This window comes from Mobula birostris, chromosome 19 (genome assembly GCF_030028105.1).
Source record: "Mobula birostris isolate sMobBir1 chromosome 19, sMobBir1.hap1, whole genome shotgun sequence".
NCBI lineage: Eukaryota > Metazoa > Chordata > Chondrichthyes > Myliobatiformes > Myliobatidae > Mobula > Mobula birostris.
The window spans coordinates 40179807-40198051 of record NC_092388.1 but is presented as its reverse complement, the minus strand read 5'-3'; the positions used below and the strand labels follow the sequence as shown (position 1 = coordinate 40198051).

At 40.8% G+C, this 18245-nt stretch overlaps 1 protein-coding gene across 1 annotated transcript in view; it reads left to right on the top strand.

Moving 5' to 3' along the window:
• Positions 1-18245, top strand: part of LOC140212298 (aryl hydrocarbon receptor-like) — a 191450-nt gene that overhangs the window by 50889 nt on the left and 122316 nt on the right. Inside the window, exon 5 of the mRNA XM_072283002.1 lies at positions 3989-4011. Coding sequence (XP_072139103.1) covers positions 3989-4011 — 23 coding nt within the window. The remainder of the gene's footprint in view (positions 1-3988; positions 4012-18245) is intronic.

The following is an 18245-nucleotide window of genomic DNA, read 5'->3' as shown; positions in this document are numbered from 1 at the left end:
AGGATTTTCATACGCATCGATGGATGAATGAATTCATTTGAAACTGTTGAGCATACTATAACCAGTATTCAGTCTTTGAGGTAGAATTGTTTTTCAGTGGAATCAGATTAGATACAAAGCTTGTCTTTTGCTGGTCCAAAGAAGAACTGTAAGCAATACAGAATCTAATTGAAAAGGAGCTAGGTAGTGTGGAATAAATTAGAGCGGTTTTTGTCACCGAAGAGGATAATGGACCAGTAATGCTTTTGCCCAAATCTGGAAAAGAATAGTGAGTCTATGTGGAAACTACAGAGATACACCAACTCAAGCTGTAGACAGTAGATAATATCTACCACTTCCTTGACAAGATCTCAGAGTTAGCAGGATCAAAGGTATTCACAAAATTGGATCTACACATAATAGGTCGGGAACACCTGACCATCAAAGAGCATAAAATGCTCCACTCACATGCAACAGTTATCTTGAGGAGTCTAGTTTGTTTTATAATATGCTTCCCAGGCTTTGATGGATTGAACACTGCGAGGAGTAAATCATTGCTTCTGCATGAAGATGACCTGTTTATTAAGAGCACAGAAGAGAAACATCTTCTGTTTTTGTGGAATGGTTCAGAAGTTCAGGAGCACAATGAAAGAAAGAAACAAAGCAAAGCATGCCTTGGTTTGAAGATGAACCAAATACCTAGCCAGTGACAAAGAAAGTAGAGGGTATCAACTCTGTACCTAAGCTTGATAAAATAACTTTTATCAATAATGTTTCACTTGTATGCGAGCTCCTTCTCCAACCTTTGCAACAGTACTGCATCACTTTTATTAAAAGGATATGAAGTAGATGTGGAATGAGGAGGAACTTGGTGCAGAGGAAATATAGAAGAAAAGACTGGCAAGTGAAACTCCCTTTGTTCATTGTGATACCAGGTGTGAGTTGAGGTTGGCCAGTAATACTTAAGTTATGAATAGGTGAAGTTATGCCACCTGATGGATAATAGGAAAAAGAGAAATTTATCCTGGATAGAATAACCTGTGGCAGACAGGTTAGCAACACTGCCTCAAGGCTCCAGGAACCATGCACAATCCTGAAGTCAGAAGCTGCCTATGTGAAATTTGTACATTCTTCCTATTACTGTATGGATTTTCAGTTTCTCTCCAACGTCTCAGAGATATGCCGGTCGGTTATCTGGCCTTAAGCATAGGCAAGTAGCAGAAAGAACCGTAGTGGAGCAGATGGTCATCTGGGATTGATGGCCTTACCATTGGGATCTGAAGAACTGAATAGTATCTTTGTTCATCATAGCAATTCAGTAAATAATCACTTAGACTTCTCATTATTAGAAGTTGTTAGTATAATTATATACAGTTCAAGAAAGAAGCACGTAGAATTTTGCTTGGAACCAGGAAATCCTTGGCAAATCGTTTACCCTAGTGACAGATCATTGTCCATTTTGTCATACTAGATCTCAATGGCCGCAACCTCAGCGATGCAGAAATGGGTAATCCCCATTTTAGTATGTTTGTGTAATTGAGTATAGAAGTTCCAAACAGAACACTATTGAGGACGCTCTTTTGCAGTCACCACACGAGAACCCTGCTATGGGAAGTGAAAGTGGGGATCACACCTTAAATAAAGTTGATGAAAATTTTCCGGTAACTGGAGCCAAAACCGCGAACAGGACGCAGATAAGCACCAATGTTGAAGAGGATCTATGAGTAACTACTGAAAGGTATAGACACAAGACATTCTGCAAATCTGGAAATCTTAAGCAACACACACAAAGTGCTGGTAACATCTGCCATCTACAACAGGTTCTCTGTAACTTCACCCATCTACAACAGGACCCTACCACTAGGCACATCTTTCCTTCTCCCCCCCACCCCCCACCCACTGCTCTCAACTTTCCATAAAGATCGTTTTCTGTGTAGCTGTCTTGTCCTTTGATCCCTACCCACTGATCTCGCTCCTGGCACTTATCCATGCAAATGGGACAAATGCTACACCTACCCCTACACCAGCTCGTTCACCGCCATTCAGAGTCCCAGAAAGTCCTTCCAGGCGAGGCAACTCTTCACCAGAAACTCTCTTGGCTTCATCTACTGTATCTGGTGCTGCCAATGCAGCCACCTACGTCAGTGAGACCTGACATAGATTGGGGGACCACTTTGTCGAACGCCTTCACTCTGTCCGCCATAAAAGGGAGGATTTCCTGGTAGCCACCCATTTCAATTTATTTTCCCAGTCTCATTTCTACATGTTGGTCCATAACCTCCACTACTGGCATGATGAGGCCATACTCAACTTGGGAGTGCTCTGTCTGGGCAGCCTCCAAATAGATGGCATGAACATCGATTTCTCTAACTTCCGGTAATTTCTCCCCGCTACCCCCGTCTCTCTTTTTCCATTCCCCATTCTGGTCCCCTTCTGAGATCTCTTCTCCTCCTCATCTGCTCATCACCTCCCTTTATTTCTCTTCTTCTTTCCCTTTCTTCCCTGGTCCACTGCCCTCTCCTCTCAGATTTCTCCTTCTCCTTCATCACCCTCCTCCGCCCACCCACCTTCCTCCTCATCTTGTTCCACCTATCACCTGCCAGCTTGTACTCCTTCCTCTCCTCCCACCTTATTCTGGCTTTGCTTCCCTTCCTTTCCAGTCCTGTTAAAGAGTCTCAGCCGGAAATGTCAACTGTTTGTTTCCCTGCGTAGATACTACCCGACTTGATGAGCTCCTCCAGCACTTTGTGTGTGTTGCTCTATTTTCCGAAAGGATAGCCTGATTTTGAAGAAGGTCAAATCAAGGAACTGATTTCACCTTTCCACAATCAGTGCAGAGAACAGCGATTCATCAAGTGGAATGTTACTTTGAGGGGGAAAATTGCATTGAATTTCACATCTTTATTGAATATATACTGTATGAGAAAACTGCCATAGTTTTGTTGATTGCTCCATTTGGGCGAAGGTCTCAGATCATTTGTAAGCAAGCACAGAATTAGTCAAAGTTGTAGGAACAAGCCACCAAAAATATTATTGCTGTCATGGGCATGACCTCCTTGAACACTTCAGGGAGTACATGCAAACTTCTGTGAAAAAGGGACTGAGTGTTTCCTGCTACTGAGCAATCATCATTCGACATGGGTGGAGTTCTGAATGCAGAGACACGGGACTGCAAATGTTGGGAATGTGGAGTGAAGCACGAAGCACTGAAGGAACTCAGCAGGTCAGGCAGGATCTGGCAGGCGAGACCCTTCGTCAGGACTGGAAAGAAAGAGGGGGATAGCCAGTAAAAAGGGTGGGGGTTGAAAGGAGCAGAGCAATAGCTGGTGGGTGATAGGTGGATGCAGGTGAGGGAAGTGATTGGTGGATGTAGGGAGGCTAGGAATAATGTAAGAAGCTAGGAGATGATTGGTTGAGGTGCAAAGGGCTGAAGAAGATGGTATCTTGCTATGCCATGGTCCACTATAATTCTCCTATTGGATTCCATCTTCTTCAGCCTTTTGTCCTCCTGTTTTGTGTGTTGTTTCTAACTTCTGAATGTATTGTAGGTGAGTTGAGCCTTAAATATGAACATTTCTGCTTTACTTAAGCTGATTTCTGACCTGAACCCGCTGGTACAACCTGCTGACAGCAAACTTCATGAGATGAGACTGTGGCAAACAGAATCACTTTCCTTCATATTAGTTGACTTCAAGAGGTGACACTGAGAGACCAGATTATTAGCTGTTGGCCATTAAATGTATAATTGATATTTTTCCTATATCTCTTGCTTTAAAAAAAGTTGAGCAAGGTATCTTTAATATGGATATATTCTGCCTATATCCACGCATATGTGAATAGAAGAGTCTCACACCGTCTGTCATATTAAAGTGTCAACGTATAAAAATTTGTAGCCTGCTGCCTTGCAAAATAAACCACTGACTGCTTGGATATATAATATGCTATGTCATAGGGAACTTTCACAGGAAAAAGCAAACAGTCCTAATTTGATATCACATTCAGCAAAGAGATCGTCACCAAATGCCTGTAATGGTTCATGTAAAATACTACCTGCATTGTCTCAACACTGCTTGGGATGGGTAATTAGTACAGCTTTGTCAACATCTGAATCAGAGAAAACCACTACAGCTTATGATATTAGCCCCAGAGAGAAAAAGTGTCTTGGGATTCCAGTGAATGTCCTATTATAAAATATGCTCCCTGGGGACAAGAAAAGCTAGATTCCCTTCAGAAGGAAAATTCTATTGTGCATGGATAATTGAAGATCTCACATGCATTAACTCCAGGTGAATAGATGAAGCTGGCTTACGGTTCCCAAAGTTCTCCATTTTGTGGGTTTTCCTTGAGTCACTCATAGGTCTGTTGAAGAGATGTATAGACATTGTTTGGTACCATAAGTCAGCAATTCTTTATTTCTAGGGACTGCCAGGGGAGTGAAAGGCAACATAGATGGGCCGTGATTCTTCTTTGTACAGTTGTACCTGTGCCTGTTGCGTGACTGGTATTTATAGCCACGATATTTACAAGTTCTGCCAAGTTATCTTGCCAGAGGGAGCACACTAGTGTTTGTTTATAAGTCTTGGTGTTTGTCAGGAGTTGCCATTTGTTTAAAGTTAGTACCTGAAAATAGCAAACTTCCACTTTTCCCTTCTTTTTTTACATGCCAAAAGATTGCTACAAAACTGTAAAATGGGAAAGATCTAATGTAATTATAATTAGAAACAGTGTGTGATAGATTTTTAAAAAGCAACCGGTAATGTGTATATTGAAGATAAATCATGAGTAACTGCAGGATGCAAGGAATATCCTGCTACTTGACTACGTTAAAGGCAATAGTAAACCAGTTTGTACAACAGAACTGAAATATTTACGGTGCCTGGAGACATTTCAAATACTTCACAGTCAATGACAAGCTTTTAAAGTGTAGGACATACAGCAGTAAATGTTCATGTACTGCTGTTTCATTGTATCACAGAGGCTGCTAGGTGTTCAGGTGACGTATTGCCCAGGATCCTGGGAGAACCTTCCTTCAAGCACCCATGCTAGACATTCAGAGGCATTACCAATGCTGAGTCAGGTACAGTATCACCGGCATAGAGCATATCATGAAGTAAGTTGTTTTGCAGCAACAGTACTTTGCAATACATAATTTAAAAAATTAAAAATACAATAATATATATTAATAGACAAATTAAATTAAACAAGTAATGCAAAAAAGAAAATCGAAGGTACTATACATTCAGAAATTTGATGGTGGTGGGGAAGAAGCTGTTCCTAAAATGTTGAGTGTGTCTTCCTTGATGGTAGCACTGGAGGCATGTCCTGCGTGATGTGGGTCCTGATTAATGGATGCTTTTCACTGCATCTTGAAGATGTCCTTGATGCCCGAGAGGATAGTGGCCATGATGGAGCTGGATGAGTTTGCAACTTTCTGCAGCACTTTCTGTTCCTCCATAGTGGTCCCTCCATACAAGATGGTGATACAACCAGTTAGAGTGCTCTCCCTGGTACATCCGTAGAAATTTGCAAGAGTCTTCAGTGACATACCAAGTCTCTCAAAACTCCTAATGAAATATGGCTACTGTTGATCCTTTATTGTAATTGCATCAATATGTTGGGCTCAAGCTAGATCTTCAGAGACGTTGACACCCACGAATTTGTAACTGCTCACTCTTTCCAGTGCTGATCCCTCAGTGAAGACTGGTGTGAGCTCCCTTGACTTCTCCTTCCTGAAATCCACAATCATTTCCTTGGTCTGACTGATGTTGAGTGCAAGGTTGTTGTTGTGAGAGCATTCAAACAGCTGATCTATTTATCTCAATTTTGTATCCCTCATCACCAACTGAAATCCTGCGAACAATAGTTGTGTTATTGGCAAATTTATAGATGGCATTTAAACTGTGCCCAGCTACCTGGTCATGGGTGTAGAGAGAGTAGAGCAGTGGGCTAAGCACACATCCTTGAGGTGCACCAGTGTGGATTGTCAGCAGTAAGGAGGTGTTATTTCCAGGTCTACACTGACTGTTGTCTTTTTAGGAGAAAGTCAAGGATCCAGTTGCAGAGGGAGGTACAGAGAACCAAGGTTTGGAACTTGTCAATTAGTACTGAGGGTATGATGGTGTTGAATGCCAAGCCTTTATCGATAAATGGTAGCCTGACATAGGTATTGCTATTGTCCAAGAGAATGAGTGGAGAGCCAGTAAGACCACTGAGATCTATTATTGCAATAGGCAAATTCCAATGGGCCCAGGTCCTTGCTTAGACAGAAGTTTATTCTGACCATGACCAATCCCTCAAAGCACTTCATTGTAGTAGATGTGAGTGCAACTGGATGATTGTTGTTGAGGCAGTTTGGCCTGCTCTCCTTGGGTACTGAAATGACTTTCGCCCATTTGAAGCAGGTGGAATCTGTGACTGCAACAGTGAGCGACCGAAGATGTCCTTGAACACTCCTGCCACTTGGTTGGCACAGGTTTTCTGAGCTCTCCCAGGGCCTGACGCCTTGTGAGCCTTTACCCTCATAAAAGATATTCTGACCTCGACCTCTGAGACAAGATTACAGGGTCACCAGTTGCTGCAATGATTTGCACAGGTGTAGGTTTATTCTCCCTTTCAAACATGCATAATAGACATTTAGCTCATCTGGGAGTGAAGCATCACAAGCATTCATGATGTTAGGTTTTGCCTTGTAGGAAATAATGGCCTGAAAACTCTGCCAGAGCTGACATGCATCTTTAACTTCAATCGCTGTTGTTATTTTGCTCTTAAAATAGCAATATTTTCAAGAACATTCTGCAGGCCGTACGTGGACTTCTTGTACAGTTCTGGATCACTGGTTTTGATTACCACAGATGTAGCCCTCAGCAGACTATGAATCTGTTGATTCATCCATGGCTTTTGGTTTGGGTATGTCTGGTACGTTTTCAAAAGCGTTCACTCATCCACACATGCCTTGATGAAGTTGGTGAAGATCGAAAATGAATCCCTGAGTATTCTCCAGTCCACCGACTCAAAGCACCCCTGGAGAGCTCCTCCGCCTTCCTTGATTGTACCTTCTTGGTCCTCAACACTGGGGCTGCTAGCTTTATTATCTGACTTGCTGCAAGGAGTAGAAGTACAACCAGCTGATTGGACTTTCCAAAGTGCAGGAGTGGGATGGCACAGTAAGCTTTCTTGGTGGTGGTATAACAGCAGTTAAGTATGTTGGTTCTTCTAGTTCCGCAGGTGATATGTTAGCAGTCGTTCTTCAAGCTGGCCTAGTTGAAGTTCCCTGCAATGATAGTGAAGACATCAGGGTGTGCTGTTTCATGACTACTGATCATGATGCTCCTCTCCTCCAGCGCCTGCCAAATGTTGGCCTGAGGTGAAATGTACACAGCTACCAGGATGACAGCAGAAAACGCCCTCGGAAGATAAAATGGATGATATTTGATCACTAGATGTTCTAGGTCAGGTGAACAGGACTGAGACAGAACTGTCACATCTGTGTACTTCAATGAGTTAATCATGATCATACTCCCCCTCCTCTACCTTAAAAGAGTCAATTGACCTGTCTTTAAGGTGAATGCTGAATCCATTGGACTGCATAGCTGCATCCAAAATGGCAGGCGTTAGCTATATTTCTGTGAAGCAAAGTAGACAGCAGTCCCTGATGTCCCTCTGTTACTGTAATCTTGCTCTGAAGTCTTCAATTTCATTTTCCAGAGACCGTACATTTGTCAGCAAGATAGTTGGGAACTTGGGGGGTGGGGGGGGGGGGTTCTAAGGCATCTGTGTTTCAGTCATATCTGTAGCCCATGTAGCCCAGTATATTTTCTCTGCTTCTGTTTTTTTAAAGGGGAACTGCACTTATGATCTGAGTTTGCCATACAGGGTACATCAATTCTGAGGATCAGTAGATTTTTTTAATCTTCTTAAAACAACATTGCTTACTGAATTATCGATGGCTGTGATTGTGGGTTTCATCTGTAGTAGTCCTCAATGGGAATATTTGATGATTCCCATCAGAGCTGCAAGCAAAGGTTCACCATTTATCGGCACCACTTGATATCTTGCAGCTCAACACTGATGAGAACCCAATTGCACCGGTCACAAAAATACTATGACTACAGGAGCATGTCAGAGGATGGGTACCCTGCCATGAGTGAGTTTGATTGGCACTCTTTCTTCAACCACAGGCAGGTTCTTCATAAAGACACACACAGCATCTCAACTTGGAAATATGCCACTAGCCTTTCGTTGTGAAACTCCCTTCCCAGCAGCATTGTAGTCCTCCTTCATCAGAGGGACAGCAGCACTTCAAGGTCGAGGCTCTTCACAACTTTCTCAGAAGTGTTAGGGACGGGCAATAAAAGCTGGCTTTGTCAGTGAATGTCTATACCTAGAAAAAAGGTAGATTCACATGTCCAACAACACAACTATCCCTAAGTATCTCTTGTCTGCATTGCTACACTAAGGGTCGATTATGGACTGGGGTGTGAACCCACAACCTTTGCATCAGATGTTGACTTCACCACTGAGGCACCAGTTTAAAATGTGTGTCATGGTACGTATTACATTCTTGACTTGTGTCCTGCAGGCAGTGGATAGGTGTGTAAGGATGAGCTTCCTCGAGACAGAATATCTGCATCAAGCTAAGTTGTTAAAGAAATGTTGACACTATAACTTAAAGTACCAGCGGATGAAGAAATGAAATCTGTTAGATTTATTTTTTCACTTTGTTGATAATTGCCCATTGTTTTAGAAGGAAACATTGTCTAGTAAGTGATTTGCAACTCACTGACTCTTACCCCCACAATGAATGTTGATTGGCTGTGAGAAAGAAACAAGCAGGGGATTAATGGAGCAAAAATAATTCTGTTCAATCATTACTGCAAATTGTACCGGTCATGTAAACCAGGGGTCCCCAACCACCGGGCCACGGACCGGTACCAGGCCGCAAAGCGTGTGCTACCGGGCCGTGAGGAAATGGTATGAGTGAACTGCACCTTTCCTCATTCCCTGTCACGCACTGTTGAACTTGAACATAGGGTTGCCAACTGTCCCGTATTTGCCGGGATATCCTGTATATTGGGCAAAATTGGTTTGTCCCTTATTTCCCCCGCTAAGGTAGAGCGTTCCTATGAAACCTTCCATGCCAAAATGGTGTAAAGCGAAGAAGCAATTACCATTAATTTATATGAGAAAATTTTTTGAGCATTCCCAGACCCAAAAAATAACCTAACAAATCATACCAAATAGCACATAAAACTGAAAATAAGTAACGCTAACATATAGTAAAAGCAGGAATGATATGATAAATACACAGCCTATAAAACGTAGAAATATTGTATGTACAGTATAGTTGGGAAGATGAAGGCAAAACCGATTTGTGGAGAAAAAAATCGGCGCGGACGTGCATGCGCACATCACATGCGCACACAGATGCCCGTGCAAGGCTTCATGGTCATGGTAGTCTTTTCTGGAGTAAACACAAGTGTCCCAGGATTTGACTGCTACTTTTGTCTCTCACTTGGGAGTGAGAAAGTTGGCAACCCTAACTGTAAAAGACATGTTGAGGTAAGTTTAACCCTACTTGGACACCCCCTCCCACCCCCCCCCGGTCAGCCGGTCCGCAAGAATATTGTCAATATTAAGCCGGTCCACGGTGCAATAAAGGTTGGGGACCCCTGATGTAAACAAAGCCGGATCATTTTCTTTTAATTGACATTCTTGGACCTTTTCAATATGTTTGATTCATGAAATAACCTTTTGCTTGCTTAAGGCCAGGTGTTCATTCTCACTGCAAATTTAAACATTAATCATGACTTGGAGCCAAGAGGAAATCTTTTTTTTTGGATTATTTTTAAAGGTATTAAACTACTTTTAAAATACTGGCTTTGAACTTAAATAGCCAGCAAAACCGATGTCCCCACATGTAGCTTTAGTGAGCTCAGTGACCTGTGATCAGATACCCGCAGTGATCACAATCGGCTTCCAAAATCATACATGTAAATTTTCAATCAAACGATGCAACAAAGAAGTATTACATTTATAATGGCAAGTGGAACAATGAAGTTTTTTCCTCAGTTGAGCATATAGATTTTTTAAGGTTATGAGCATCTTTCTCTCTTGAAGCATGAATATTGTTTATATCAGAAATGATGACCCTCTGCGACTCCACTGATTTTTTTTTGTTTCCTTGGCTGAATACTTGCTAAAGGTAGAAAAGCTTTCTTTTGGTAGTGATTTCTAACTGAAGGTAGTGATTGGGTGATTGTGAGTGTGCAGGTTGATCAAATTTAATTGGAATTACAGTATAGAGACACTCAGCTTTGACATGTTTTACTTCCTGCATTTGACCATCTAAATGCATACATTGTTGTACAATTATTCCATGATTAACATATACTTAAAACTAAAATGAATTTTAAGGAACTTCATCCCTTAATTGTCTTTACATGTTATTCTCCCATTGTAAACAAGACTTCCTTCATTGGTATTTTGAAAGAGCTTCATTCATGCTTTGTGCTTTTGTTATTCTAATAAGCAAAGTTTTAAATTATAAATGTGTTTGGTTCAGAATCCTTCCATGCCAGCCATTCTCCAGTTTCTACTCAGTTCCAGTTGAAAAGTATGATGCATATCCAGATGTTTTTCTTCACTTAATTAACAGTTTCTCCTGTGTTGTGAACTGATCAATGTGTTTGAAACTTATGAACCAGTATGCAATAGAGTGTCTTTAACAGGATGCTTTGAAGTAATTAGGTTGACCATTGGTTTAACTTCTATTGTTCAATAGTTATGTAATCCTCGGTTCGGCTAGTAGCTTAATCGAGGGGAAGACAGCCCCTGGCCCAGCCAAACTTAAGAAATCTTGTTTGGGTGGATGCTGCATGATGTGTCCCCTGTTACAAATCAGTACCATGAAATAACAAACAGTACACAATATGTGATTAAATGATTGAGCTTTATAATTCTTAATTTGACTATATAGTTAGTAAAGAAACAAAAAAGGAAAAGGGCCTGTTCTTATGAAACAGTCTAATGCACAACGTTGGAGCTCACTGTTCCGTCCATTTGTTTCCTGTCAACCTCCTATGAGTGTGGCCAACCCTTGGACCCTCACTCCAAGTCCACTCCATCCGGCGGTGCACCAACTCTCTCCATTCACGTCTTCTCTCCTCATCTCTCCCTGGCAAAAGACAGCAAGATCCCTGCTCCCAGACTCACAAGAAAGAACAACATGCCTCTAATTGGATAGCGCATATTCCAAAGCCCCCATTATCTCTAGTCATAACCCAAACATTACCGCTACAGAGAAACCATTACCTTAGCTATGAAACAGTACCGAGAGGCCATTACATTAGCAGTGAAACCTTAGAGCGCGTTATAGTTAAGTGAACACTGCATCTTAACTGTCTTAGAGGTCACAGTGGAACAAAAACACAGACTTAAAATATATAGTACAGCAATATGAAGAGACATCAATGCCTTAGTATTACCAATGAACTTCTAGACAGTCTGATTAACTGGTTATATGTACCTCAAATGCAAGTTAAAAATTTGCAGAAGAATTCTATAAAAATAATGCAATTCTATGAGTAACTGTGACTGCAGGTTGTGGTCAACCTGCTCAGTCCATTGGCTCCAAATTCTCCATAAGCAGAAAAATTATCTAAGCTGCAGAATTAACTTTCTTAGTTATAAAGTAATAGGGAAGTTCAGCACAGGAACAAGCCCTTCAGCCCTTCTAGTTTGTGCCAAAAACCATTTAAACTGCCTACTCCCAATGACCTGTATCGGAACCATAGCCATCCGTATTCCCGCTATCCATGTACCTATCCAAACTTTGCTCAAACGTTGAAATCGAGATCACATGGACTGCTTGTGCTGGCAGCTCATTCCGCATTTTCACTACCCTCTGAGTGAAGAAGCTTCCCCTCGTGTTTCCCTTAAACTTCTCACTTCTCTCACCATTAAGCCATGATATCCGGTTGTAGTCCCACACTACCTCAATGGAAAAAGCCTACTTGCATTTACCCTGACTTTACCCCTTATAATTTTGTATATCTCTATCAAATCTCTTCTCAATCTTCTGTGCTCTAAGCCTGGTCAATCTTTCCTTATAACTCAAGTCCTCCAGACCTGGTAACATTCTTGTAAATTTTCTCCGCACTCTTTCAAACTATTTTACATTTTTCCTGTAAGCAGGTGACTAATACTGCATACAATACTCCAAATTAGGTCTCACCAATATCGTATAAAACTTCAAAATAATATCCCATCTTCTGTACTCAGTAAATTGTTTTATGAAGGCCAATGTGCCAAGTGCTTTCCTTAGGACCCTATCTACCTGTGACACCACTTTCAATGATCCCTTTGTTCTACCACACTCCTCAGTGGCCTGCTGTTCATTGTGTAAGACCTACCCTGGTTGGTCCTACCAAAGTGCAAAACCTCACACTTGTCTGCACTGAATTCCATCTGCCATTTTTCAGCCCATTTTTCCAGCTGACACAATTCCCTCTGCAAGCCATGATAGCCTTCCTCACTATCCACTACACCGCTAATCTTGGTATCATCCCCAAATCTGCTGATCCAGTTAACGATCCAGATCATTGATATAGATGACAACCAACAACGGGCCCAGCATCAGTTCCTGCGGCACACCTCTAGTCACAGGCCTCCAGTCAGAGAGGCAACCATCTTCTACCACTCTCTGCCTTCTCCCACATAGCCAATGGCTAATCCAATTTACTACCTCATTCTGAATGCTGAGCAACTGACCAGCCTCCCATGTGGGACCTTGTCAAGTGCCTTACTAACATCCATGTAGACAACATCCATTGCCTTGCCTTCATCCACTTTCCTAGTAACTTCCTCGAAAAACTCTACAAGATTGGTTGGACACGATCTACCACGCACGAAGCCATGCTGACTATCCTTAATCAGTCCATGTCTATCCAAATACTTATATATCCAGTCCCTTAAAATACATTCCAATAACTTTCCTACTACTAATGTTAGACTCACTGGGCTGTAATATCCTGGTTTATTCTTGGACCATTTTTTAAACAGTGGAGCAACATTGGCTATCCTCCAGTCCTACATAAAAATCATAAATAATATAAAATCTTGGTAACAATAGCAATTATTAATAACATAGAATTCCATAACAAATAGTCCCTTTGACCCAAGTAGTTGTTTTCAAATGATTCATCATGTGTATTTCCTGCCATTAATTACTTCTTAATATTCATGACTTAATGTTTGCTTCTTTTCACCCCGCATGTGTTAACCTTGTCTGTCTCAATTACGTCCCTTATTTTTAATTAGTAAAATTTTTTTAGTAATGATTTTGCAGCATTGTAGCCAATCACTGGGTTTGTTTGTCTGTCAGCTGTGGTCTATTTAGTAACACATTTGTTTCTGAGTCAGTAGTTTATGGATTCAATTTCTTTCAAGAGACATTAGCAGATGACCAAGTGACAAACAGTGCAGAGCTGAAGAAGGTGCACCTTTTTCTGAATAAGACATTAATTCTTCATAAAGATGGAAAGTAAAACAGCTCGGCATGTAGAGTTCCACATCTAAACAAAAAAAACTATGAATGTATGGAGAGTTGGCTATGGTAGACTGGTGAGCTTCATTGAAAGATATGATAATGGGAAAGCAATGGCTAACATTTAGAGAATAAATGTGGCAGCCACAATAAAAAAAAGGGACCCTAGCAAAATAAATCAAGGCTAGTATTAGATGCAGTAATATAAAGTTGCTATTAAAAAGTAACAGCTCTGAAGTTTAGTAACAGTTCAGATTCCAACAAAAGAGGCCCAAGAGTTTGATAAAGACAGAACACAGTAAGCTCACAAGGAATTGAAAAAGTAGGCCATAAAAGTTCCTGAATGCAGAAAAGATCAGTGAAGGCATATGTAGGTTTCCTATGGCCAGAAACAGGATACGGGAAGAGGAATAAAGATATGGGAGGACAATTAAATAAAAGTAGGCATGAGAGATTGCAGATACCAAAAATCCAGAGGTGATGAAGGACCTCAACCTGAAATATCAACTGTCCGTTTCCCTCTATAGATGCCATCGGATCCACTGACGATCTCCAGCTCCTTTTGTGTGTGGCAAGTAAATAACTTAGTTCTGTTTTCAGAAAAGGGAACACAAATAACTCCCCAGAGATGCTAGGAAAATAAAAGGCTAATAAAGAGGAGGAAATGAAGGAGCTTGGTATTGGTTAAATAAAAATGTCTACAGCAGTTATTGGGGCTGAAAACAAAGAAGTCCACAAGTCATGGTAATTTGTACCCCAAAATAATAGTTTTGTGGAAATAGCGAATGCATGGTTTGTAGTGTCCAAAAATTCCATGAGTTAATTTTACCAGATCAAAGAGAAGTAAATGTAAACCCACTATTTATAAAAAGAAGGGGGAGAGAAAACAGGGAACAGTCTTGTTAGATCCTATTACAAAAGGTGCTTAGAAAATATCAATGGGATTGGACCAAGTCAACATGGATTTATAAAAAGTGAACCACATTTAACAAATCTACTGAATTTTTTTAAGAATATAAGTGGTAGGACAGAAAAGGTGCCACTTATTTAGATCTTCAGAAGCTACACATAGGAGGATTCTCACTTCACATCATCTTTAAGCTTGTACTTCATCAGCTCCACCACCACCATATTCTAGCTTCTTTCACCTTCTTTTCCAGTCCTGATGAAGGGTCTCGGCCCAAAACATTGAGTCTTTATTCCTCTCCATAGATGCTGCCTGACCTTCTGAGTTCCTCCAGCATTTTGTTTGTGTTACCCCACATAGGAAGTTAATGTGCAAAAGTGCATAAAATTGGGGTAATATACTGGACTGGACTGACAGGTAGAAAATAGTGAATAGGAATAATTAGGATTATTTTTTGCAAGCGGCATATTGTTAGTTAACATCACTGACAATTTGTTGAGAGACAGTCTTCTTCCAGATGTGGCTTTCCCTCAAGAATTCTTGTGAGATATAAACCAGTCACTTGGGTGAGCCAGAGCAAGGCCCACCCACAAACCTGCTGAGGAAGCCTTGTTCAGTTATCTCATTGCTATCTTTAGGAAGAAGCTTAATGCAAAACGGCATTTGTTCCGTCTATATTTCAACAGTAATCAACATAACTACCTCAGTGGTTTCACTTCTTAATGTTATCAAAGGTGTTATCATCTCAATGTTATCAAAGGTGTTGTACAATTATCATGATGGTGAAGTTTGGTGGGGAGAGGTGGGTAATAGCGTTCTCATGTCAATTGATTAGGGCCTAGTAACCAGGCCATGCTTTTGCTGGTTGCAATGCTGAGATCCACATTTTCCTGCAACAAAATTTTAATTTACTACTTTGTACTTGCTGCTAAATAAAAAGAGATGTTGCTGCTAAGTTGTTTTATCTATTTATGTCAAGTTATTCACTAGTTTGTGGATTTTTGCTACATTGTCTTTTCCATCCACTGAATCAAAATATCTTAAATTTATGGCCTAAAATCACCAACATATCCATTTGTTTTTAGTGAAATCTAACGGCCATTTTGACTGAACAGGAGATTCTGCAGATGCTGGGAATCCAGAGCAATATACATAAAATGCTGAATGAACTTAGATCAGGCAGCATCTATGGGTATGAATAAATAGTCGACAATTCATGCCAAGACCTTTCATCAGGGCCAGAAAGGAAAGAAAACGAAGCCAGAATAAGAAGGTGTACAAGCTGGAAGTTTATAGGTGAAGCCAGGTAGGTGGGGGAGGGTGAATGAAGTAAGAAGCTGGAAGGTGATAGGTGGAAAAGGTAAAGGGTTGGAGAAGAAGGAATCTGATTAGAGAGGAGAGTGAACCGTGGGAGAAAGGGAAGGAGGAGAGGTACTGGGGGAGGTGATAGGCATGTGAGGAGAAGAGAAAAGGCAAGGGCAAGCCAGAGTCGGGAATTGAAGAGGGAAAGAGGAGGAGGAAAAAATACTGGAAGTTAGGGAAATTGATGTTCATGCCAACATGTTGGAGCATATTCAAATGGAATATGAGGTGTGGTTCCTCCACCCTGAGAGTGGCCTCATTGTGGCATTAGAGGAGACCATGGACCGACATGTTGGAGTAGGAATGTGGAGTGGAATTAAAATACTTGGCCACCAGGAAATCCTGCTTTTGGTGGATGGAGCGAAGGTGCTCGACAAAGCGGTCCACCAATCTTCATCAAGTCTCACCAATGTGGAGGAGACTGCATCGGGAGCACCACGTTGACTGCTGCCAGCTTTATATTTCTTGACTCATTAAATTAAATGTTAACATATCTCATGGATCAAAGCAGGAAATAGCTCAAATAGCAGAGCATGACAAAAGCTCTTTGACGCCTACACTCTCAACATCACAGCTGGAAGGTCATAAGGGAAGAGCTCAGGGATGGACATTAGGATACAAAGGTGTTCCTGTGTGGAAGAAAAACAACAAAGTAGCACATAGATAGCACCTTCAGCAAAGCAAAATGACCTTGGGTGTACTTTGCAGAATTGTCAAAGAGAAAAAAATTCATATCCAGTTACATAAAGAGATTTTGCCAAAAAACCTGTTCAAAGCGGTAGTTTTAACGGAGAACTTTGAATGAGGAAAGATTGAGAGTTGGAAGTCTTGAAAGAGGGAATTCAAGAGCTTGGAAATCTGGAACTGAAGGAATGCAGAAGTTTCAGAGTGCAATAGACTGGAGGAGGTGAGAAGGCCAAGGAAATGAAGGGAATTTTTGGTGAGAATTTTAGTACGAGGCGTTGCTACGTTGTTCCAAAGGTCAAGTTAAGGCACTGTGAAGGAAGGGGAAGCTTGGTTTGAGATAAGCTATATGCAACACAGATTTGGATGAGCAGATTTCTGGGAGGGAAAGGATAGATGGAGGCTGAAACAAGACTGAATACTTTCCAAGGAAGAGTCACATCATTTAATAACGCAGTCCCGTTTGAAGAAAATAATGTCTTTGTTGCAGAAATGTAAGTTTTCTAAATGTCATTTTGCAAAATCGGATCCTAAAAAGCATAGAGCAAATACATATGAAAGATCTTCCTTCAGCTTCATTGGGTCACCTGGGTGTAGCAGAAATTGGAAAATCAAGCAGCTCTTTTGCATTCAAAGCAGCTGATATTTGTACCCTCCAGGTGTTCTGGATAACATTCTGTCGTTTTTACAGGGAATTCCCATACTGACATATTCTTTGGCAGAAATAAAATACTGGCAACCTCCAGATGATCTGAACTGTGCACCAAGAGATCCACCCAGAAAACAATGAACTGCATGTCAAATATATCTAATTTTCAATTAATTTTAAAATCAATTTTCAGCTATTGATCTTGTTACGGGAGCAGGGGACACCTAAATCTTTTCAATTCTTACAAATGAGGATGTTGGTTAACAAAATGAGTAATGTTAGCTGTAAGATCAGGGGAGGTTAATTTGATGTCTTCCTGGAGTGAGGAGGTTTTGATGCGTTCTCCAGCTGCCTGTTTGCAGTTCATGCTTGCATATCAAATGAGAGCTGCTGCCAATGTGGTTTAATGACAGGAGACTTGGGAATAATATGTATGAATTATTATAAGACTAGTAACTGTAACCCGGCAATTTATAAGAATGCTCAACATTGTTAAATGTAGGCAGTATTGGTCATCGTGCTGAAGCAACTAAGATGCACAATCCTTGGATTGGCATATGAATGTGCAAAGGATGAATGAATATGGGCATTGTGTAGACAGAAGGGATTAGTTTAGTTAACTGTTTTATAACAATTTTGGAAATCTATTTTTTCTACAATCTCTAAAGCTTAAAAATCAATTTACAACCTAATAAATTGACAGTTTTGATTGGTATAATTCCTCAACATATTCACGGTATTTCTATATCTGACCAATACATAATAGCATTTGTCACATTATTGGCTAGAAGGGCTATTATATTAAAATGGAAAGGTGCCCCTGCTCCCACTTTGATACAACGGTTCTCTCAGGTGATGTTATGTCTTAGTTTGGAAAAAATTAGAAGTCGAACTTTTTTTCCTAAATTTGACTGCGAGAAAAGGTGGGGTTCTTTTGCCCGTTATAATCATCTGACTTAAGTTAATACAGATGGTCCTTTTCTAATGCTTGGTTATATGGATTTGGTTGGCAGTTTGATGTCTTTTTTTTATGGAAGCTTGTATGGTGCATAGCTCCGGGTTTGTGCTCCAAATGAGGTTTCCCCCCCCCTTTTTTTAGCTATTAGGGGTTTTCTCAGTTT